We start from the raw sequence: 26,801 nt of genomic DNA on the forward strand, positions 1-26,801 counted from the left end.
ACTTGTAATGAAATGTGTGTCCATTTGTTGCTCGCTATATCATGATCATATTTAGGTCGTCATTAACTGAATTACTATAAAAAATATGAAGTATCCAATCAAAAATAGACACTTGTCTTATTTTTTCCCGTCTGTAGTTGAATTTATATATAAATTTCAATTTAATTCTTATATAAGGCTAGAACAAAAAGTCAACTCAGTACATTTTATATTTCACTATTAGGGTGAAAAGAGTCTTTAATTATATTCTTTAAGTATTACTATTCAAGAATTCTTGGACGCTTGAAGCTTTCGTTGTTAAAATAATAGTTTCAATAATTACACCATTTTAAACTACAGTTCAAATGATTAATGAACATTAAACTTCGTTAATGCTGTTAAATACCCAACTCTGAAATTGCTCCCATTATTGTGACACTTAAAAAAAACTGACAATAATTCCGCGCTATCAATATCATTATACCCTAATTAACAAAACGTCTGTTTTCTTTTCTACTATAATTTTGGTAGTTTACAATCAAATGGCAATAACGAACATAAATAATGCATATGCATACGAAACATCTACTTATTGTCATATTGATTTAACAATTCACACAACACTCAACTGAGAATCTTTGAAATAACAAATTCAGTATATGATAATTTTATATAAAATTTAAATCACACGTTAAATGATCAAATTAACCTGATCTAATAATAATAAAGATTCCATCAAACTATCAGATGTACCGCGGTGTAAGCTGAGAGTGCGTCGGTTAGCCAGTGATCTTGAATGACAATGATGAGGGGATATTCAATTATTTATTGTGTTCAGTATGTTACTTGTCCGATCTCCTTAGCCGTGATACGCACAGAGATGTTCAGACAACACGTCCATTGATTTACCAAAAAAAAAAGAAAGAATATTTTATAGTCTGTATATTCCCAACTAATACAACTGTTGACTATAGATCACATTAATATACATTAATAAGGCTTTTACTTACACATAGGATATCATAAAATGTTTAACTATGTTAGAGATTTATCGTTATGCCCAGTCAATTTAAAATAATAAGTCTAGATTGAAGTAATGGGTAAGCTAAACATATCACGTAAAATAGATTAATATCGATTCCAAAGATTTTCTAGCTTTTCCAAAGATTTCTCAAGAAAACAGTTTGGCCAACTTTAATAAAAGAATCCTTGGTATCATATAAATAAAAAAAAAACACACGAATTAAAAAAAAAATACTGGCATAGTCGTCTCTAATTAAGACGACAACAATATTCGTATATGACATCGAGAACCACATAAACTTTACAAATGTTTTAATTACTTAATTTTGATGTGTACATAACATTGATATTAGCTATAATACTATCTGTATTGTTTAGCGAATATTCATTACCTGTTTTATTTTTAAATGCCAAGCATCCGTATTTTTCATCCTTATATACATCTATATTTTTAATATTTACATATCGTCCGTACACGCTACCGTTATTTAATCCGCTCCCTGAATAAATATATCCACTATTGACTGGAATTATACATGATTAATTTAATAATGTAGCTGGCAATTATCAATAATCGTGAGTAATGATGGTAATAAGTTTAAGCGTTCTTAATTACAGTGCATTGGTATATATTATTCTGTGTTATTTTATAATAAAATTAAGTTCCTCGAAGAAATCCTTCGATGAAATATATATTGTAGGTGTATATATGTCATGAAGGCTACATATTTGCATGTATTATGCATGTGTTTATATATATTAAAAAAAAACCATTAATCGTACCTTTGTCATCCCACGTAAAAAATAAATAACTCCGGTAGCCACGAATCCTCAAAGACGTACCTATATAAATATAAATTGGGCTAAAGATTTTTATCAACAATTAAAATTTCCCATAACTCATTCCGCCTCAATATTTCGCGTCGAGATAACACATTATACTATATTATTAGTCGAATCATAAATTACATTTACCAAATTTTTTTTTTTTTACCAAAGTTTGCACCAGCTCTATTTGTTCATTGCTGATCGTTATCGACCACGAAAGCTTGCGGAGTTTTCATTTAAAATAAGAATAAAAACTTTTTGTAACACTTTTTTTTTTTATTCCGTCCAAGAAAGTTTCATTAAGACAGAAAAGTTTGAAAGAAATGAACTGGCCAATCAATCCTGCATTTGGATTTTAGTTGTTTGTTATACATATTGTTATTCTGTGCTAAAAATAACTAATGTAAAGATAAAATCAATTGAATGCGATAAAAAAATAATATGATTATTCATACGATCCATATACATATTTTTATAGAATTATTTAATACTAATATATTATAGAGGAAGGATAAAATGCAAATTAAACAAATACCATCAATATTACACATATACTTTGTCTTATATATATATCCAAGGAAAAATACAAAAATTATTACCTAGTGTTGGGGCTTTATAAATATTTTCGTTTAACGTTCACAGCACAAGGAAAGATGGCGTCACTCACAAAATAAACAGAACCTTATTATTTATTATCAAGTTGTCCTTAAAACAGCATTAGAATATATTTTGGTTCCGATTCCCCCCGAATTATTTTTTTTTCCCGCCAAATGGTTGACAATTTAAATTCAAATCGTAATCAAATATAGCTTTGAATCAGGTAGCTATAATTTTATTATACTTAAAAATAATAAATAAAAAAAAAGTAATTGCAACTATTCAGAGAATGAAGAATTGTATGAATAAAATAAAAATGTTTAAATTGTTTTAATAAGTATTCATCAATATAGCAAAATTACCACAAGTTTATGAATGAAAAACCGAAAACGCTACGTATGTAGTGTGACTAAACAAACTAGCGTTAAAGGTACAATATTATTCCATCGAAATACAAACCTGAAGGTTAATGATATTAAATATTTTAAATAGATTAATTAAAAATTTTCCAAAGCGAAATAATAAAATATCAGCTTAAATGAAAATTCAAAGTCAAATTAAAAACCATAATGTTTATAGCACAAGAATCAATCGAATAAAATAAATAATAATAAAAGAACATGCTTTGTAACCTGTAGGTGATACCTATTAACCTTTGAAGTATATATATATATATATATATATATATAAAATCCACCTGTCTCTTTGAAACACTAAGTTGTCACATTGATTTAATCTGAGGCAGTCTGATTACATTGTGTGTAGCCACTAATTTGGTGGAATTAGTATGTGCCAACGGAAACCTCGGACAGACTGATTTACGAGCGACTACTAAATCAAACTCGATATCAATCTGCTTATTAATTCAATGGATTTATGTTAAGTCTAGTAACGGAGCGTAAAACACTATGTCCAATTACGTGTTAGAGAATACCTACTGTTTTGTATGTTAACATTGGAGACGTTGAAGTATTAACGTGTTAATATACACGGAAATGTTGATCTTACGGAGAGATTTGAATTTATTAATGGCGATTCATTAATCAAATTTTAAAAAAGAGCTTTATTATTGATTAAGTTTTACTTAGAAGCATGTTTCTTAACTCTCACAGAAAATGTTGCGTAGCCAAAAGCTAAAAATAGTTATAACAGCTGCTTTTCTTTGATAACCGGAAATCTTAAGAGGAGTGGGGGGAGAGGTTATGATATCCGGCCAATGCTACTATTTTATCATAATCTATGCCTTCTTAACTTTTTACCATAATCTCATAAGCAATACAGATAACACAGAGATGCCTGACAGTGGATAGACTAAATATATATTTATCGCCCATATGCCTTACAAAAGTAAAAGCTAAATTTATATTTTTCCATTTAAAATGTCCACTTAAAGTACCTATTTTATAAATAGTTCTGAATTATATCACAGTTTCATTCTCTTATTTGTCTTTACATTGCTAGTTTTTTTAATAACATACGCTAACGGAGACACTGTAAGTTCTCCGTGACACAACAATCCTCGTCCTAACGCCGCATATCAAGTGTTAACTGTAAAACGAATACTACCAGCCATTTCATATACAACTAGTTCGTTATAGTGCAAATATTATATCGAACGGTACGTCGGCATTGTTCAAACTACCCAGAAATAGCTTTTGCCGAGGTAAACAAGTGCAATGTAAAGTTGGTTCGACCAAATTCTTGGCATCGCGAGCCCGGCTACATATTTGAGCGATTTAAGTCTTGGCTTGGTACACATGTCTTATCAGAATTGAACGTTATATTTTAGAAAATATGGTTCTATTTTAAATGTCATACAGGACTATCACTTAAGGCTTGAACACATAATTGTGTTTCGCCATTTGACACGGAATATTAAGACAAATAGATAACGCTATCGTTTTGAACGATAATGACGTGCATTTAAAAACTAAAGGCCACTTCATGAGGGCGTCAAACGATCCCATCTAACCTATAAATAATAAATCAATTATTGTTAACCTTGACTTAGATTACATTGACTTAGCCTCCCACATTATGTTCCTTTTGCATGACAAATGATTATTTATTATAAATAATATAAAATTAAATTTAAAAGTACTATCATATAAAAGGGAATATATAGATAATGTACATTTTTTTACTCTAAATAATTTCGACGATATTTCTCGAAATTAATTTTCATGATTATTTTTTAACAATTATATTCCAAAAACCTTTCAAACCGTTTACCATATAATAAATCATTGAGATGACGTGGCGTGGTTAGAACATACCTACAGGCTAAGGCATGTGTATATATATATATATATATATATATAGTATATACAATAACTTAAAGCTTTTAATAACACTTAAAGACATGCAAATTACTTAGCTTATCCATGAATTAATTAGTCAACAGCGATACATTATTTTTATTTTATCTCCAGTAATATACCCGTACCGTGAAATGCGCTATCGAGCACTTTAGATACACCTCGTAAAATCCTTAGCTCATCGATTTAAATTCTAAAATATTTTAAAACATGCTCTTCTAAATAAAAAAAAAAAGGACGTTCTCTTAATTTATCAAGATAAACATTATTTTGCAGACACAAATAAACGAAACGAATTAAAATACGCTTTGAGTAAATAAAATTCGGCTGTTTTGCTAGACGTTGCCGGCAGACATTTATCAGATTTTTATGATTATAACGGTTTTTAAAAGTCACATGCTCAAAACATACAACCGAATTTCGATTATTCATTTTATTATATAAATATTAAAGTAAAATTTACCGATATTTCTGAATAACTTAATTCTATCTAGTTATCAAGTATCCATCATGCAGTTTAAATCCTTAATTATATCATTAAACTGGCTGAAAGATTAGATACGTTAAATAGATAAATACCTACCTATCTTAACGTTATATACATTATTTATATTAATTAATCAAATCTCCCAAGCACATTCAAAACCAGTAGCGCTTTTATTATGGTAGTGTTGTTTATCAATCGATAAATAAAAAAATTATCGATTTTTATCTATCACGAGAATCTGAAAACAATTCTCATTATTTATCAGGAAGCAGCATATTATTCTTCACTTCGACAAACACACATATTTATTTATATATTGGTCTTCTTGATCGTAATTATTTTCAATAATATGTACGTTGGAGCCCAACCAAAAGTTTCGTATGGCGTACGTTTCTAAGAATCACGTGTTTCAGCACCAAATACTCTGTTCTAGACGTTAACTGTATCACCCACGCTAACCAGATGCCTTTGGCTTGATGCATTTTGTATTTCCCAGCTGCGTTTTCTTAGTGACCCTATTTATATTGTAATTGAGAAAAAATAAGAGAGTAAAAGTTTTAACGTTGCATAATTTTAAAATACAATAAATTGTCTTAAGTAACAAATATCAGTGGAGTTACAGAGCTTATTATAGCTCTTGTAATGTTATAACGTTGCAAGTGATAAATTGAGACATCGTGAATAGTCATTGTGTTGATGTCTTGCATTCCATCTCCACTCTTATTTTATTTGCGTTTAGATAAAAAATGACATTTACGCGAATGAGGACGCCGAAATCACGATCGAAGTGTTTTTTGCGCCAATTTAATTTGATAATAACTAATGACAAGATTATTGTCATCTTGGTTTATTTAATAGATTATTTACATTGGATCTCAGCCGTCCTGAGTTGCCATCTAAAAAGTCTGTCTACACATTCAGACGTAATTTTTTCTAAATCTGTTCATTATCAATCAACCGCTATTGAATATAATTTGACCATAAAAAAATCCAACAACTGGAATATTATATTTATAATAGACTGTAGAGTTTTTAGTTTTTTGACAATTATTCATATGATATTATGATACGTCGATTAAATTTATTATGACATTAAGACGTGGATACATTTCTATAGATTGGATGATATGAAATCCTAAAAATAAACAAATTAAAAAAAGTACAAATGAATTTTTCGCATGTCATAGATGATTTGCTCTTTGTTTTGGCGCCATATTTTAGCTTTACGGAACGGGTTTTATTATTCTGATATTTGATATTTACGGATAATACATAAGGTGAGATGTTAAGGTTAAGTATTATTTAATACATGAAATAGTTTAAGCAGCCCGTCTACGTCTGGTGATGATGATGTCATGGGATCAGTATTCCAACGAAAGTTTCGGTTGTACAAATATGTCTGGTGTTTTCTAAATATATTTTAATTCTTATATTTACCATGCATATTATTAACGGCATATTTAAACGATTTTTTTTTCCATCACAATATAATTTTTTATATACCTAATAATTTAAAATTTTGGCAGAATGTTGGCGATCATTTTTGTTTACTTAAAAAAAGTTCCAGTAACTGATTTATTTAAATGTATTCAGTAACGTCAAGTACCTATGATATTAATATTAACATGTAATACAAAATTTACGGTGCTTACGAAAGTGAAGGCATTGTTGTTCTTGAATGAAATGATTACGCTTCAGTTGGTATAATAGTCGTGACCGGGCGACTAGTCGGCTAGCCGGCTGTCGCTGGCGGGTGCCGTTTGTAGGCTATCGGCTATCTATGATGATTAAGTTCCAATTCTAATTGGGATTTAGCCAGACCAGCCCGCGAATAATACCGTGTATTGAGTAACAGACCGGACTAAACCGACCCAATATTATAAACAGTATATTTAATAATTTAATATAACAAATGCGAATGAAAATATAATCCTGTGTGCTTACTCCAAGTTTTGCGTCGTAACACTATATACGGAAAGTTAAAAGTTTTACATTTCAAATTTTTTCACATTTTATTAACGTAGGTCATTGAATTAGTAGTGGGAAACGGTTGGTATGTAGTGAGAATGCAAACTCAGACTAAAAATTAAAACTTTATTTTTGTAAAAATCATATTTTTTTATTTTAACTATTATTATTATTACAATTTTATTTATAATTGTAAATTCACTTTTATGAGTTAATAAAATTATTTAACTTATGACGCTAAAAAATTGTGTTAAATAAAAATAACTATTCAACAGAATATCACCGTGTCTTTAATATAATTAATCACTTTAAAAAAAAAGCAGAATTTTTTATAAAATAAAGAATATTACAAATTCAAATAATCAGTTAAGAATTCTTGATTTAAAAATGACGTTTTAAAATTTGACAAGAGTACAGGTCGGTTAAGATGATTAAATTTGTATTATTTTTAACGTTCTCTGATTTTTCTGTTAAGATTTCACGATTTGTCTTTATTTTTTGAATTTTTTATACCATTGATGTAGATTAAAAAAATGTTTTTAAGATTTTCCATTAAGATAAAATAAGTTTACAAATGTAGTAAGAAATATATATATATATGTATAGTAAGTATATATATTTTTACACACAGTTATCTTTATTATAAAATTTCAATAAAAGGGCAATGATAGAATAAAATATATTTTTTAGCTCAAAAGTATAAAACTATGCTATGTATTTTTGGTCACTCCATGCGTTAAGGGGTTTGGGCTCACAGTCAAAGGTTCGACACCAATATAAATAGGATTTCACCAATTATTATAATAATAGCTCCTAGCCTCTGTTCTTATCTTAAATTATTAATTGTCAAACGACGAAATTCCCATAGTAGTTTTTATTGCGACAAATATTTATATTTGTATATTTTTATGATCTTCCGATAACGAACAGCGTCGAGTTAACAGAGAACTGGTAACTTTATTAAGTCACAAAGTCAGAGCTGAATGAAAAAAAAAATACGCTGTTGCCAACTGCTTTTTATATGAGATACGGTAATTTTTTATCTGTGCCGTCTAATAAGCGCCCTTGAAAAGACTTCAACGCTTAACTAACGTTAAGTTCAGTGATCTAGCCTCCGATATAGATATTTACTTATCTAGGAGCGGGCAGTTTGTTATCGAGGCGTGATCGCGCTCAGATTATTATTCAATAGACGTCGATTCGTTTCTATCAAACGGCATAAAATGTTAACGTTTAGGTGTGCGCTCGGTCGTGTGTGTGTGGCGGTGCAGGGTGCAGCGTGCAGCTTGCAGTGTGGAGAGTGCAGCGCGCGGAGTGCAGCGCGCGGAGTGCAGCAGGCGGAAGGCCGCGGGCCGGTGGGTCGTCGACTCTGGGCGCCCGCCGTCCGCCGGCCGGCGTCCTGGCCGCGCGCTCGCCGCAGTCAGTCAGTCCGCGTCGACACTCCGCCAGAGCCACACCGATGATAGGAGGAGCGTCGGATGCGTCGCGTTGTGTCTGAGGCGGGTGCAGCCGGCGGCACGCGTGGCGCGCACGTGCCGGCTCGGCACACGCGGCGTCGGCGCTCGGGGCGCGCGCGCCGGGCCGCCGGTGCCGCTCGTCAGCGCAGTGCCGCTCCGGCGGGCGAGGAGCGCAGCGAGCCGCACGCGCCGGCATGCGACCATAGCGGGAGCATGCGGCTGCCGCTGTTGCCGCTGCTCGTGCTGCCGCTCGTGCTCGTTCGACCGGCCGCAGGTGAGACCAGTTTCATTTACGAGCGTGCTAGTGTGGGCGAGGAAGCTCTCCGTGAGTTATCGGCAACGGGAGCTCTCGATGATTATAATTAATTAAAATTCATCATTCGAAAACGAATGTGACGATTCCTTCGAGTCGCCGGACCGGTACTGCGGCTCCCGTGCCTACATTCGAGTGTGGCTGGCACGGACGCTTTGAGAACTCCTTTAAATGCCTACGATTGATTAACGTTAACTATTCGTTTAACTGCCTACATAGTAAGTGACTTTTATATATATAATATTATAACATTTCGAACAAACATTGTAAATATACCGTTAATTTAAACTTGCTGATGTTAACGTGAGCGAGGATCTGTCTTCGTTGTTATCAGTCCGCTCCAAGCCGCACTTCGTTGTAAAAGAAAAATTTAATTAAAACCCGTATCGGTTAAAGAGTTTCGTTAACTACGTTCGGAGCGTCTAATTGTTTCCGAGTATCTTTAAACACGTGTCCAAAATGTGCGACTATTTTATTTTGTTTTGAAGCCGGAAACGGCAGGCGTGTTGTTGCATAGTTACAATAGATATGTCACTAACCGAGTCTCTGTATGAATTTCATTAACATAGAACACATGACGTTGCCACTCACTACTTTGTATTATCTAAACTCAATATATATATTTTTAAAATTTTCCTTAATAATCTTCTAGAACATTAATCTAGCAAAATTTTAATTAAAATCCCATCGAAACTACTTAAGTATATAATATATTTCTTAATAAATATAATTAAACTATCCTAAACCCTTACATAAATAATATTGTTAAAATTCTTTACAATATTTTATATATAAAATGTAAAAAGGTTATATAGGAGGCAAATAAATATATAGGTATATATTTATTATCTGTATAACGTTTCAAGTGACATTAATACATTATAATAGTTATTATTGCATTGACAATTATAATCCATTGTCTTTTGGATCCAGGTTCAGTGAGTTCATTTCGTTATTTCAATAATTTCCTCAGTATGAGATGGTAAAGCACAGAAAATAAATAAATTTACTATACGACACTTGCCTTTATTATCTACGTTCAATTTCATCGAGAGAAGTGTCATTTTTATCGATATTTGTTTTAAACATTATATAAAAAATCTGTCATAAAAATTGTTCTCATATACGTAAATAATAAATATTTTTTTATATTCTAATAAAAGTGTTTAAAGTAAACAAAACAAGCCTAATTATGATTCAAATAAAATATACGCGATCCTAATCTGAAGAGGTTTTGCTAATAAATTATAGTAATATAATTAGGCTTGCAACGAATATTCGGTTACTATTCGGTATTCGGCCTAATCGGCAGCTTTTTTTATATTCGGCCGAATACCGAATACGTAAGTAATATATTTTGTTATAGAGAAATAATTGGTAAAATAAAAAAAAAAAGATTCATTACGTATATATTTATATTTAATTTTTCTTATAATCATATAAGTAGTCATTGGTACATAAAACAGGTACGTAATCATCATTTATATTAAAAAAAATTATAACTTTTCTATGCAATTAAATTATTTTCATAATGTAAATTTTGTAGGGGACCATTACGGTGCAGACGGACTAATATTACTTCATTTTTAGGAAGTATTTTACAAATGAAAACAATCACGTCTTTACAAGTTTTTTATCAAAAATCCTGCAGTATATATTCGGCTATTCGGTATACTGCCGAATATACTGTTAACTGCAAGCGTATTTACAATACATAGAAAGAAATAAATAAGACCAGTATTTTGTAAGATTTGAAATTATTACTTAAATAAAATTATAAACCTGAACTTATATCACGCTATTGAATTTATAAATTATTAATTGAATTAATAATATTAAATCGTTCATTAATACTACGGTTTTCCATCGGCTCCTTTCGCACATTTGGAAAAATTAAAGAAACAATCGTTCAAATTATATGGACATTTTACTTTGATATAAAAGTTACATCACTATGAACTCTTACAATTTTTATACAACTAATGACAGATAATAAAAATCTATAAGATTATTAGCAAATGAAACTGAGATTTTTGGAATACGAGACTGTCTTTCATCTCGTATGCCCGTGATCACAGATGCTGTAAAGGAACCGAAATCGTGATTATGTAGATACAAAATAATAAAAAAAAGTGTAGTATCCGAAAAACTTAGTTTAATTAAAATGAATTCACTCGTAAATCTTAAATATTATTATATATAATAGTAAATTATCAGAATTTACACATTTTCTTCAATTCACAATTTGCAAAACTTGTCTAAATACTTAAAAGGCCGATCTAATCCGACCAATTACTAAACACCGTATCTATTTAAATAATTCAACAGCAAGATAGACTGTAAGGACAAACCAGATGTCGGGGTTTTAAACTTTCATTATTGACATAATCACGAGAAAATCACTATAAATAATAATATCGATTTTTTTTAACTATTTGTAATAACTAAAATAAAAAAAAAATACAATATACAGGATGTTTTTTTTATAAAAACAAAAAATATATATTATTAATTTATATTTATTATTACTTAAAAAATACTGTGATAACATAATATTGTGATAAACCTTTCAATGTACAACCTGTGTTTGCCTAAACAGAGGAACCAGATAGATGTGGCTAAGAATCGTCACTGTATCATTATTTGCAACCAATAGTACAGAACTACCCGCCATGCAACGTAATCCTAGCTGAACGGCTATAAAGCGTGTACTTAAAAACACATTAATATATACCAATATATATTATTACGAGTACGAGGAACCTCAATGGAAAATAATCACCAACGAGAGAAACGAGTAAAAAACTAGCAAACGAGACGCATAGTGACTCGTGCGATCATTAGGTTGCACATAATAACGACGATTACAACTTAAAATTACAACGTTTTCACAAAAATAAAAAAGAAACTCTTTGGAGAGGAACACGTTGATTTTATAAAATATAAATCAACTTTTGATGATGCATTCTGTTCAGATGAGACCAAGACTCGTATTTATATTCACAATGACACCGAGTCCGATTCATACCAAGTTTTAGTATCCATAATACAATCACGAACTAAATAATCGTATCCGGGACTAATCCGTATCTCTGCAATCGTATCCGGTTATTATCCGTATCTTAATAATCGTATCCGGGACTTATCAGGCTGGTTAATAATAATCTAGTGGTTTGTTTGGCAGCTGTTCCGTCTAAGTAAGCTGGTTGTAGCGAAATACATTTGCATGTGTAAATAAATGCAAGCCGGTCCTGTTGAGACAGTGTGCTGCTCAAGGAACCGCATGTCCGATACCTGCGGGCTGGTCCCGCCCCTAATCCACGAATATCGATAAGGTATTTATATTAACGATATAACTTAATAAAATCGTTTATATATTGATGTATATTTGTATGTTTCAAAACGACAACAATGGTGGTTGTATAGTATGCATATTATGTCGCTACTAACGGGTTTATTGCTTTGGAATGAACTCGGCCGTCTGCATGCCAATTCCTGGTGATCGCCCCCTTTGAATTATGCGCGCGGGCACGCTTACACGTCTACATTCAATCGCCTTGCGAGATTTATGTACGGCCCGTCCAGACATAAGAAATTTCCTTGAATTTTGATACCCCTTCATTATATAATAACTCGAATTTACATCTTCATTATAGCTTATTATCGATAATCGTAAGCACATCCCTTAAACTACGAGTTGCGGGACATCGACGTCACTAGCATGTGCAAAAACACGTCTGTGCGTTAAATATAACGGAATCATACTAATGTGTTTTGTAAGAAAACGTCTTTTATATAAATAGTGTGTTTGGAAACTAATAAAAAACATTATTATAATTAAAATTCATATAATATAAATAAATTTATGCAATTCTTATATCATAAAATTAACCGATCGAACAATGTCAAACGAAACTAAACCGACTGTCACCCACATAACTCTGACACGTTTAAGAAATGGTCTGTCAAAAACGTTAAAAGGCACGTCTCGTATGCATATTTTGATTTATTACATCCGCTAGTTCTAAAGAATTTTTTGGCATACGAACAGATATTTATACGCTTCTATTGAAATTTTGAACGTATTGTTAATGAGAGGATGCCGCCTTCGAATTCACTTAGGATCATTGTTAATTATCAAGAAACGAACATTATTAGATCAGTCAGCCATCATTAGATAATCAGCATTAATCTAATAATAACCAAAATTTAAGAACGATACAAAATTTTAACATATTTTAATGTAATTATTATACGGCGCGCAATTCAAAAAGATAACAGAAGGATTTATTTCAGTAATCAAACGGCTAGACGTCTAGTTAGAATATTATGCAAAATACTTGCTCCAGACACCTGTTTAAATGTCCTTCGTCGCCCCAGAACAGAAAACTAGGTCGCTCGGAGGCTGCCAGACGATTACAATTGTAAATTAGGGACGGTTTTAAGACAATAATTGCATTTCATTATCCCTTTATAACAAACCATCAAATATTTCACAAGTCTGTGACATTAAAATATAAAGTTGCCATAAAAAAATAAAATAAATTTAATACAAGCTATATTTTGTATTCAGCTGAGTAATGTTTCTGGTTAATATATGTATTTTTTACAATTACCAAATCCTGCTACACGTCCGTCTTATGATTTTGAGTTTTGTTAAGACGCAGGTGATTCATAAATTCATAATGCATTCTTACGATACCAAAAATACATTAAAACACCAGAAGCGAATAATACATTATCTTAATAGTGTGGAATCATAAAAAGTGTATATAATTATCCGGTTATAGATATCTATTTCCAGCTTCAGCGTTACAAATATCGCTTGACAAATGAACCGCTTCTATTTGCGTTTTCGAATCTTCAATGACGCGTTGTTTATTTTCTGCCATCGCTTCCAATTTCTTCACTAATCCATTTCGCTTAGTTATAAAAAAATTTTTATTAAATTCGAATATTTAAAAAATAAGCATATAGGAAAATCATTGAAAATGGTATTTGATTTTTAATCACTAACAAAAAAAATTTCCATACTTTTTAACTGTCAAATTTTTTAACAGAACGTTAATTAAACTCCAACAATTTGATTTCGGAATAAATCAGGAATGTGATGAAAAACTAGTAGGCGAGCGTAGTTTAAATTAAAATAGTTTTGCAACAAAAAAAAGCATAGCTTGTGGGTTCGAGATCCGCTTTGGCATCTAAAATGTGGCGCCAAAATGGACGAAGCCGCTAGACGCACAGGTTTTTATTTATACTTACTATTATTTATTACCATTAGCACATTTTTGTTTTTTTTTTTTTTTGTAAGTTACCTCAATTGAAAAACCGATTTGAACAATAAAAGCATATTATTATAAAATTCATAGGGGATTTATTTACTGAGTTATATATTATCGCTAGCTGGATTAAATTCTGATCACACAAGAATACAATCTTAGAGTCAACGGCCGTTTACGTCGTAACCGAAAACATTATTCAATTTAATTTGCATTTTTACCGCTGGCCACCAATACGACAGGCACTTTATACAGAAACCCGCGCTTTATAATTTTAAAGCGCATTTTTACAAGACTGACACACGGTTGAAACCAGCCCGCGACGGACAGCGAGATGTGGAAAGTTTTTGATTATACGATTTTAACTTTAAAAAAAAAAACATTCACTTTTAAATAACTTTTTTAATATTCCTTCTAATTACGAATATTCAAATTGGAACTGCAGGTTTCCATTTTATTTATTGTTTATTCTACATACCTTTTCAAATTTGAACTCAGATTCTTTTAAATCAGTGTCAATAATACAAATACAATGACAACATTAAATATTTTGTACTTGATATTCCATGTTCTCATGCATGTGAACGTTTCTACAGAATTCAATGCAACCTCAGCTAAAGCTTACGCTAAAAGTCTTTTATAAACTAATGACGGTTGTAAAATTAACACGTCTTAAAAGGCAAATCGGCCGGGCTTTGAAAAATAGTGTCTGCGCGTCGTCTAGCGCGGTGTGACTCATCGCTGGAATTCAACGAGAAACATCTGCTTTATGTTCCTTAACATTGGCTGTACATTTTACTTTTTATTGTCTATGGTCTCTCCCGGTTTCATATTACGATGGTTGTATTTTATATATTGGCTATTCATTGTTTATTGCATATTGTATCTAGTTTTGTCTATGAATTTTGTTGTACATTATGTTCCAGAAGTTATATTTTGCTATTTATTTATTTTTTTACTATATTTTCCTTGAGTCATATGTTTTAACAATATTCTGTTTAATTTATTCTGCCAAGACAAATGATAGTGGTAGCGTGTTTCCAGCCAATGTAAATTTAACACCATTTAGTCATGCACGTAACGTTTGCAGTTTACGTAATAGTGCACGTTTATAGAATGCACTCGCTACTGTCGTAAACCTTAATTGACCTTACAAACAAAATGCGCTAGAAACTTTTTTTTTACGTAGACTTTGTAACTGACAATTTTCGAAAAATTCCGTTTTAGATTATCAAAATTATGTATTTGTGATAGTGATGAATACTATTATAAACAAAATATTTAAATATAAAAATATAATTTTAGTTTTAATTTACGATTCGATGTATAATGCGATAGACAGACAAAAATATAAGTATCACTATAAAAATATCAAATCTGTGTAATATTTAAACATGTTTATTACAAAATAATAGTTATATGTCATACAAAATAAGATATTTTAACACAATTCCCTGTTTAATCGAACGAATTAGGTAAAAAGTGTTTAAACACATTAGACATAATAGAAACGATGGAATAACTTATAAAAAAAGTTATCTATAAGAAACTATTATCAAAAAATTATTTATTAGAACGAAATGAACAAATATTCCTGTATAGTATTTTTTATATTACAATATATTTAGTATAATATTACTAAGTGAAATATAATGGATATATAAGAATATATTCTCTATTTATTGACAATTATAAATTTAACGCATTTTTGAATGTTATTTAAATATAAAAACTTCATTATAAACGAAAAAAGGAGATCTGGATATCTCCTGATATAATATAAAATGTTTAGCCCAAGATATATTTTTTATGGATCGATAATGATCATCGTTTTGTTATTTAATAGAGTTATTTCTACTTCTAGTTTCTTCATATTCTTTCTGCGATAACTATTACATCAGTATGGTAGAAATCTTTGTCCATTAAAGTGGTTTACTGTAAGCAATCATTGTAATATTAATTATTGGAGTCAGAAATTTCGCATATTTAATGTTATATTATAAAGTTTGAGCTGTATGTATGTGTCTGTGTATTAATTCCTATTGTTTTCACCAGCCGGTATATGCTGGTCGGGCATGGAGCGCGGTGGTCGCTGCAGCTCTGTTGCAGCGCTGCGCGTTGGACGCGCCGAGTGCTGTGCGAGCGGAGCTCGCGTCCCCGCAGCCTGGAGCCCCAGAGATTTAGACAGTGGGGAGATTTTCTTCTACAAAGCGCTATCCGGCGGTGTCCCGTGTACTGCATGCGCTGGTGAGTATCGAGATAATTTTTTTGTAAGCTCCATACCAGCTGGGAGATCAGTGACGATAATTTACTACACGCTTGTGAGAGCTGATTTATTCGATCAAAAGTGTTGAGACTATAGTCCTTATTATTAAGAAAAATGTAAGCCCTAAACTATAGGATTTTTATGAAGGAAGAATTAGACAGAATTTTTGACACATCCCATTAGATGTTCGTTTCTGGCTCAGCTAATTCTCATAATACTTATTTCGTGGTGATCGTCATTTAAAGTAGTCCATACATTGGACAGTCCTTAAATATATAATTTCTCCTAAAATAAATAAAATATGTAAGTGCTGACAAAAATCTACACTCAGGTATAACACATTTTCTTATGCTGACAATACCTCCATTTTCGTATGACATTTATATACCTATTAATAATATGTTTTGACAGTTTATTACGCTAATATATTGTATGGACTCATTCTGACGGCAAGTTTACTTGCTGGTGGCTGTATATAAGAAACTATTGCAGGTATCATGATGATAAAAAAAAAACATACAAAATGGTGTCATATAATCCGAATTTTCTTATATTAACTTTGAGGACGGGAGCATTGTATTGTATCGATACATCACCATTAACGTTTCCTTATCATCAGAGACATCCGATCTTCGGGATCCGTCGTATTCAATTAACGAATGATGTATTACATAACGAAATATTATAACGATGTCATGAAACGTAACGGGTTTAAATACTAAGACATCCGTTCAGCGCTAGTTTTAGTGTTCTATTTATATCTGATGTTATTACCATTAACCGCTTTACGCTGAGATAAATTGGTGAGACGATGTATTTAGCTCGGCGGTCGAGAATTATATACAAACTCATTGGGAGGAGAATAATGACGATGTTTTTAAATGTCAATAAAAATTTAGCAACAAAATATATATATCTCTTTCCTCAAAAACGCAAGATAATAAAAATTTTAAATTTATTTTATTCTTTCTTTAGATTTTAATATAACATATTTGATAAGCTATTAATTGGACGACTCGCAATACTTTTCCAAAATAACCAAAAGACGTGCAATCTTGTTTACTGTAGATTTAATTGAGTAATCGTTCCAATAGATATATTATCATTTAATGTACCTCACAACTATTAACCTACATTCGTAATGTTGACTCATCACAAACACAATACTTGGATATTCAATTTATTAATCTAGAAATTTAAAGTTTCTTAAAAAAGATTCATAAAATTATAATGAGATATCAAAAAACTAAGATAAAACGATATTAATCATAAAAAGCCGTTTAGTTATGACAAGAATACATTTATCACGAGTTATATAGGAACGATTATCAGCAAAATCGTTTATCCGTTGTTATTAAATATTAATAAATTTCTCAACATATAAACATCACTCGTCTATTCTGAATGGTTTTAGTAATATATAATTATTTTGTTTATACTTCTCCTCTTTTATTAGATTTTTTTTTAAATTTAATATATCCCTACTAATTTCATATAGTGCTAACAAAAAGTGCGCGATCAGAAAGTTACGTTTTAAAATATAACAAATACGTTACTTATTTAAAACAAGATATTAAAATGACAAAAAATATTTAACGCTCATACCAACAAGTTTTTGTAGCGCCAAATAGGAACGTTGGTCGTAAAAAACTAAGCCGAAACACTCGTACGGCATTCTTTAGCGATCATCACTTTAAAAAGCCTATACTTACTATTCTGTCACAAATTCCATACAATACAACGATCCCATATAATACGTTCAGCCAAAAAATATATCTTTACGATCGAAACATAATGTTGGTGAAATAATAGCTAATCATTACTTAATCTATGATTATTTTCTGACAGAACTATCTATAGCAATAGATAAAATTTAAAGTTACTCAAGGTATTAATATGCGGGCAGAGCCGCAAACCTCAGTTGTTAATATCAAAAGGTATTCATTCGGTCAAACTTTATATTTCCGACTTGGAATACGAAGGAAAATCATCCAACTCATTGTTCAATTTTTTTATACCTAACAAAACTTGACAATAGTAATTAAACTGGAATAGTTTCTTCAGGAATTACAGATTACAAACTTCATTATCATCAGATTAAAAAAAAAAAACCTAAATTGAGAATTGTACACTTGATGACGTGTAAGTTATTTTAATAAATTTATCAATAAAGAAGAACATTAACCATATAGCTCCCGAGCAGTGTTGTCTTAATACAGGATAAAATATAAAAATGGCTCTTGACACTCTTTCAACTACCGGCAACTATTTTTCACCCCCACCCTAATGTTTCTAATAATCCCTTATTCTTAATAATATGTAATTGTATTAGAATCGTGTGCGGGTGTATCTTGTGGCGCTGGCCGTCGCTGTGTCGTGCGAGGCGGTCGTGCCCGATGCGTGTGTGCGGCAAGCTGTCGACGAGCGGGACCCGTATGTGGCAGCGACGGTCGCACGTATCGCTCGCTGTGTAGACTAAGACGACGAGCCTGCCGCCGCCCCGCTAAACATCTGACCCTCGATTACCCAGGACCATGCAGAGGTGACCATTTTATAAGCATTTGACAGTTGACACTAACAGTACTGCCTTATTGATTAATGTAACCCATCACTTTATAATATAGTAACTACGAAACAATTACTTGCGAACTGTTAACTAAATTTTTAAAAATATTAACCACTACCAACAAAAAGAAATATGTTATTTTAAAAGTAAAAAGCAACATTTTATAGTCAGTTGAGAAACTCAATGTCCACTACCAATAGCTGTTATTTACTTTTTAGAAGTAACCGCTACAAACTGAATAGTGCACTTTTCGATAAAGCAACACCTGATACAAACAAGTATAAGATACGTTAATTTCGTTCTGTTAAAACGATTCATTAACCTACATTGACGTTTGAAGCCCTGAGTAACCAAAACATTCATATCATACACAGATTATAGTAAAATATTAGAAAATTAAACAAGTGTCACATAAATTCTACTTTTTTTTTTCAAAATATAACCATTTTCCATTTTGGAGGGAAACTTTTGTTTGAACTGTTCTTAAAATTAAATTCATTAAAAATATGATCGTAGAAAGGAATCCATCCATATATGTATATAATGGTATGTAGTTTACCTTCCAGCAAACAGAATTAGGATTAAGCCAACGCTTATTTTTATAAATCATAAGATATTTCAATTTAACCGTTATAAATAAACACATATTTTCAATACCATTTCAAACAACGACGTTTCCAGACGTCCACGTGGCCTCAAAAAGCAGTCGTTAGGGCTTTCACTGAAACCCACTTTAGCAGTAGCTTATCTTAACGTCCAATAAATTCAATCCGTCCAGCTATAAATATGAAGCAAGCTAAATAATTGAATCAATTTACGAGCGTCGCAAATTATTTTGGTTCCGTTCATTGTAATAAAAGTTTGTTATAACGAGATACCGCGAGATCCTAGCAGCGACATCGTGGACTGATAATAAATAAGTAATATCAGTGTGGGCTTCCGTCAATATTGGAAGAGCCCGTCGTGTACAGATAATAATAACATAGTACGTATAATAATTTAGTAAAGACAACTCCACGAACGAAAAGCTTCTAGAAAATAGATTTGAAAACAGCGTGCAAGTCCTGTGTAGTCGTAATTTCTTTGTTGACCCGTTCAAAGTTAACCGCTAACCTGACGCGCTTATCGCGTCTGTAGTTGATTACACTTTGACTCACATGGGCAAGTGCATACGATAAAGAACCCTTTATATTTTTTTAGCGTCTAAACTTGTAAATTCTAATGCATCTATTAATATAACAAAAGTAATCAACTTTTTAACCTGCAACTATTAAGGAAAAATTTTAAACAATAATTTTTAAAATTGAAAAAAATTTGGAATATTAAATGTAGTAGAAGAGAAATTATATATTTTTTTTGCATTACGATTTTGTTCCTTCAATCGCGTTTTTACAATTTAAAAGGATTTTCATTCATAACAAACCTTATTTAGATTGGTGGGTTTGTAAACATCGATGGAACCATGCCTATTTATAATAAAAAATGTTTATTTTTGTTAAGTATCAAAACTCATACTAAGAGTGTGTGAACACAACGCACGGTGACGGCACGACTTATAACTATGAATTAAATTCACCGTATCATTATTGTAAAATATAAATTAAAGGAAATTTGTTTCACTCGGTAACCCCTCGGGTGATACGTTTTATTGACATTTACCAATAACCTTGCATTTTCTAGTAATGATCTTTAAAAGGGCTTATTGGAAACAACCAATCAAAGTTAGGCTCCGGGCGCACTATCATTGGCTATAATTACGGTCTCAGGAACCAAGCGTTTTGTTCGTTGCATTAAATGTATTAATCCTTGTCCCGGAGACCAGCCACACCTTCAGTATCTTGTAAATAGCTTCGGTAAACGCTTTAAATATAAGTCAATAATAGTTCATATCTATTCATGATATGTATGTTCCTGCGAGTGCGTGCATCTGAATGAGTCTTCTGGCGCCCGGCCACTGGCTGTTATCTCGATCACTAACTCAGAAGCACGTGATCATTAAAGACAGGTTTTATATATACGTTTGTGAGATAAGTTCCAATGCAATGCTTACACATCACTACGACCGTGTAAACATGCGAAACACTATTCTGTAGTGAGTGTAGTATATTATTGGGCCAGAGAATTAATTACAGTAGTTCACAACTGTCTGGAGAAAGCAATTGAAAGCATGGTCTCACTGCGCTAATAATTCAAAGCTTTCAAACCTTGCACTTTTGTGAATTATTTCATATATTTATCCCTTATTAAATAAATTTAAATATACTTTTTATACAATATTGGACGTTAAAAAACAAAAACATAACTCCTATTCTCCGGAATCCAAACTCACTACCTGATTAATAACGAAGAGATGAACACCTTTTGACGATGCGTAATATATTATGTCAAGAAGAAATTTTATTTCTATGACTTATTCCTTTATTGAATTGTAACAAAATTATAATAAGACCAACTAAAGAGAAAACATCGAATTTAAATACACCAATATTAATCGATATTAATAATCATCGGAATAATGAACAGTAAATTAGCTCAATCTCTTTAAGTCAATGAAAAAATACTTTTTATAAAACCTCACCTGACAATTTTCATAACTCTATTTTCACAGTCCATCAACATAATCTTACACTACTATCGTTTATTTTTTTATACTATAATAAAAATAATTTAATTTTTTTTTTTATTTTATGTCTGAAATTAACATAAAACATGATAACTATATATAAAAGACATAAATATTAATATATGGATATAATTAACATAATATATTTTATTTATATATTTTTTTATTAATTCACATAAAATGCTGTAGCTCTAACATAATAAAAACAGAATAAAAATATATCTATATTAATTCAAAGAAATTTGTAGAGTTTTGTGTATTCTATATAACTTAATTTGATGCAATCTGGTTCAATATTCAAAGTGAGTATGAGAACAGAATGGAAGGTACCGTGGGAGATAGACGAACAAAAGTCGCACGTGGGAAGCGAATAACAAAACCTTGTTGCAAGACATGCACTCATTTATTGTAGCGTCTATAATATATTATTATCAAATTTAAAAAATCACGTTGGAGTTTTTATAGCATCGACGTAGTATATCGAACGTACACGAATTCTCAATTTAGCGATAAATAACACATAAGAATGCGGTGTAGGTTGGCGTTTATTTTAATCATGGGCAATTCAGCTGCATATAGTTTTTAAGCATTAGAAATACCGAGTAAAACAGTTTAACGTGCCGACACAAACATTAGAAACGTATGAAACTCGGTGTATTTCCTGGTTAGTTCTCAGTATGCAATAATTACCATCATCCAATTCCAATAAAAACTATTTTAGGTGCAGTCTACAACGGACATGTTACTTGACAGTTTTAATGGGAAACGCATTCGAAAACATGTGGTTAGAGCGTATAGCAATGGCGTAGTGCAGGATGTCATCCGAGTGTAGAATAGGTGCAATTATGAGAACCGGCAGCGTCGGAGTCGACCGCTTCCTTCGTTACGCACACAGCTAGCGTAATTCAATAGATGTAAAAAAAAGAAACTCTCACAGTTTGTTAATGCGCCCGCAGGCCTCCGAACAAAAAGCGCTCTTGAAAATTTCATTCTATGAAAAGGAAACTTGTATTTATTTAGCGTCCTATGCGATGAATTAAAAGTTTTACACGTAGCTGTACCGAGTATTGTGACGCCATCGACATTGTTTTGAGGAGTTGTCAAACTAAAAAAATGTCACGGATGTCACCATATAAGTAATTTTCCCCTAGTAATAGTAACACGGGTATCCGCATTGTTTCTTAGATTGACCCATTACTTTCCTTCGGAGACAATCTATAAGTGCCATAATTGCGAACTGCCCCGCGCCGAGTCAGACAGTCGTCCTCATTCCACATTATGAATAATAATCCTTCGCGATAACGTCAATGTAATGGACTCTAAAGATATATCCATATTTCAATATCCTTCTTGGCTTTTTAATATTTAATCAGATTAAAAATATTATACGTTCAACCTTTCGTTGTAGCATTAGCAAAAAATATTCAAATAACATTATTCAGAGTACATTTATATACCACCAAAATGACAAGATTTCTGAGAAATTTATTTCGAAAATATAAACATCAAAATACCATAGCCCGAATAATGTGGACTTCGGCTATGCGACCACTTCATAGTATTTTACGAGCGGATAGGCTCGCCGCAAGCGCAACACATTCTTGTGCACAGACTAAAATACTTTGTTGAATATAACCTTGTCTTTATTATAGATAACATAATATTTTGGCAAGACGTTTGTATTTTACATCTTGTCATTTCATGTGTTTTATATAAATAGGAACCTTCCTTTTATTGCCGCAAAATAAGTTCAACTTAATATAAATACAAAGGTTTTATCATAACAATATATGTACCGTCATTTATACGTTAAGATTTCTTTTAATGTTTTAATTAAATGTGATGAATTTTAAATAACCTAAACACTAAATTGGCTGCACTTGATCGCTGTCTAGACAACACAGACTATCGGCACACTACATACCGAAATACGATACGCTGATGAAGAACATTACAGTTGGCTGTATTAAAATGAGTTATAATGATGTCTGTTAATAATATTATATTTCATGATGTTGGTGGTATTCCGAATCTAGAAGTTATCTAATGGAAGCCAGGTTAAACATATTAATTTCGTCTTAAACACAGTCGGCAGCTGTGACGGCGTTCGCTGTGGAGGAGATAAACGCTGCGTTTTAGACGCCGAGCTGGGAGCACATTGCGTGCGGTGTGGAGCTTGTAGTGTAGCGGGCACGCCCGTCTGCGCTGTGGACGGTCGGACGTACGCCGGCGCGTGTGCTTTGAGACGCGCTGCCTGCGAACGTGGAAAAGCGCTGCCACTCGCGTACAAAGGATCATGTATAGGTTGGTTTTTATCAAATTATGAATTGATTTTTTTGAGTTTTGTCCGATAAATTTTCCATAGACATCTTTAACTTTTCATCGCTTCGACAGCTGCAAGTGTTTAGGAAATGTGAAGATAAAAAAGGATATCGTTGATTTAAATTAACTACTCTATAAACCGCGATCTTAATGTCGCCATTTAATTGACGTGATAAATACCAACGTCCAATTACGCCTAGAACATGTCGGGTTTAAAATAACACTTTATTACCAATACAAACATTATTAGGGTTCTATATTTAAATGGGATAACTCCTCGCTAGATCAGTATTAGCGCATGCTGTGTGGGTCTTTGTCGTATTAATTCTATTAACAATATGTTGTTGTAACGTATCAGCGAACGCGACATGTGCCTCTGTTCGCTGCGGCTCGGGTCAGCGCTGCGTATCTGGTGGCGTGTCGGGGGCCCGGTGCGTGTCGTGCGGGGCCTGCGGGGGCGGAGCCCGACGTCCGCTCTGTGGCTCGGACCGCAGGACGTACTCGTCCTGGTGTCGCCTCCAACGGGCCGCTTGTCACGCCGGGACTGTCGTCGATCCTCTGCATCCCGGCCCGTGCAAGGGTGATTTAAAAAATGAATTTAGATTTTTCGTAATAATGATCTTAGTCTAAATGTCGGTTGAAGACATATTTAAAGTGTTATCAACAGCTATTTATTGAGGTTATGTCTTGATAATTGTAAAAAAATCAGTACTTTTAAAACTAACTTATTCAGAACGAATATTTTTATAAAAGAATAATTTTTCATCACTCAACTTTCAAATCCTTAAAATAAAACTGGAGTCGATCCACACAGACAATCACGATGATCAATTTTGTCTTCACTTATATATTAACGACGGCTGTGATTTGCAGGAAACAAAAATATAACGGACGGTAGTGTGACGGAAGAGAAACACAAAGATGTGGACTCCTCGCGAGTCCTGTAGTCGTCGACTGGATTTGCAGGGTCCAATGCGTCTGAGAGTTAAGGTGGACAGACTTCCGACCGGCTGCGGTTTGCGGACACGACGACTGCAACTAGACAAAAATATGAAGTCCCAAGAAAGAAAACAACTTTGTCGGACATCAGGACATTGAAAGAATGATCTCGATCAAAGTTTTGCGAAGTACTTATGTTGATGAAATAGAAAATATCAAAATTCTCTCCGGTCACCTAACATATCCTGGGTTATGGGGGACCGTCCAGTACGGTACACTGAATCCACGAAAACGACTTCCCCTTAATTCCTTTAACATATCTAGCGATTGGAACAGATTAAAGAACTTAATCTAGGGATAAGGTTGTTGGAGTAAATGAGCCAGTTTTACGAATGTTCAATTACTTACTGTAGGTTTAGAAAATTCTCGAACAAGATGCACATTTTTCGACTATTGTAGATAAATAATTATTGATTAACACCTTACAATATTAAATTGAGCACCAAATTGTACTTAATATTTAGTAAAAAGTTATAAATAGAACTGTAGTTAGCACAATATTGGGTACGTTACTGAGTAGTTTCTTTCTATAGAGAATTCTTATCTCCGTCTCGTGGAATCCTGCGACGCGGGACGAACTCATTGGACTGACATTTTGTTTTTAAAATTTATTAACTTTTAGTAGATACTGTAAGACTTTAGTTATTTTACTTCACTTAATGTGGTTTTAACGCTTATGCAATATTTATTATTAAGTTATAAAAGTTTTAGTGCAATAATGTTATTGAAAATTGTGTGAAATTTATGTTAACGTGTTTTGTTTTGTTTTATTTTTTATATAAATGTGTCACAGGATCATCAAAATGTAATACAGACAATTTACTAAATGTTTTACTTAATTCAGTATTATGTCTATGTAAGGATTTAGGATTATTATATTTTTTTTAATTTTCGGACAATTATACAATGAAATTAGGTAACTTTAGAATTTAGATGAAAGTAATTTATTGTTACTTTAAATTATTTCCAAAATGTTTCCAAGAATTATCTTGTAGGGATGTCTCTCGTGAATCATCGAATTATTATGTGATGTGCGTCACTGTCAATTCAGTTTCTGGACGTCCGCTTAGCTTTAAATAGTTTACAATTCGGTTTCATTATTGTAGTATATTAATCCACATAAGTCTTATTACTAATTAGTTATTATTTTATTTAGTGTCAGTGTCAATTTAAAATTTTAAGATCTCAAAAACCAGTTATCGGATGTAACAGTGTCCAAAGATACTGGTATGGTTTATTTTTATTGAATCCAATAAAAACATTATTGGATGTTGACTGCAAAAGATCTTTCTGGTTATATTTTGAATTAAGAAATTTAATAAATACATTATTAGGTCTAATGTAATTCACGGTAATTATAGAAAAAAAAAAACAAAGAAAGCTATCATTTAATTTAAGAAAAATCATATTAAAACTTTTTATTTTTTTAAACTGTATATTTTATAGTTGCTTATTAATATTTATAGATTGTCTTGTCATAGAATATATTTTGACTTTTTTTTTTAAATATTTAAAAGGCATCACACAAAAAAATATTCAAATTACTAACAATTGCACGCAGGAAATAAAAAAAAAACACAGTCAAAAAATCTTTTAATTCTTTAACTGGTGTAAGCATAGTTTTGAACTGTTCGATATGCTATGTATTGTTGTAGTAACTTCAATCATTAGAGATGATGTATAATATATTGTACTTGTTTCTTCATAAATATTTTACATTGATTCGTTTTTTATTAAACCTACATTATTTTACCCAAAAATTAAATTAATCCACAT

At 31.9% G+C, this 26,801-nt stretch overlaps 1 protein-coding gene across 1 annotated transcript; it reads left to right on the forward strand.

Annotated features, from left to right (window-relative positions):
- The first annotated feature begins 8,515 nt into the window (after window positions 1-8,515).
- LOC116771816 (follistatin) lies at window positions 8,516-26,747 on the forward strand. The gene is made up of 6 exons (XM_032663791.2): window positions 8,516-8,931; window positions 16,305-16,496; window positions 18,848-19,057; window positions 23,793-24,008; window positions 24,385-24,606; window positions 24,900-26,747. The coding sequence occupies exons 1-6, from the start codon at window positions 8,679-8,681 to the stop codon at window positions 24,971-24,973; spliced, it is 1,167 nt and encodes a 388-aa protein (XP_032519682.1). The 5' UTR covers window positions 8,516-8,678; the 3' UTR covers window positions 24,974-26,747.
- The last annotated feature ends 54 nt before the right edge of the window (window positions 26,748-26,801 follow it).

The sequence above is a fragment of the Danaus plexippus genome (genome assembly GCF_018135715.1).
Source record: "Danaus plexippus chromosome 16 unlocalized genomic scaffold, MEX_DaPlex mxdp_23, whole genome shotgun sequence".
NCBI lineage: Eukaryota > Metazoa > Arthropoda > Insecta > Lepidoptera > Nymphalidae > Danaus > Danaus plexippus.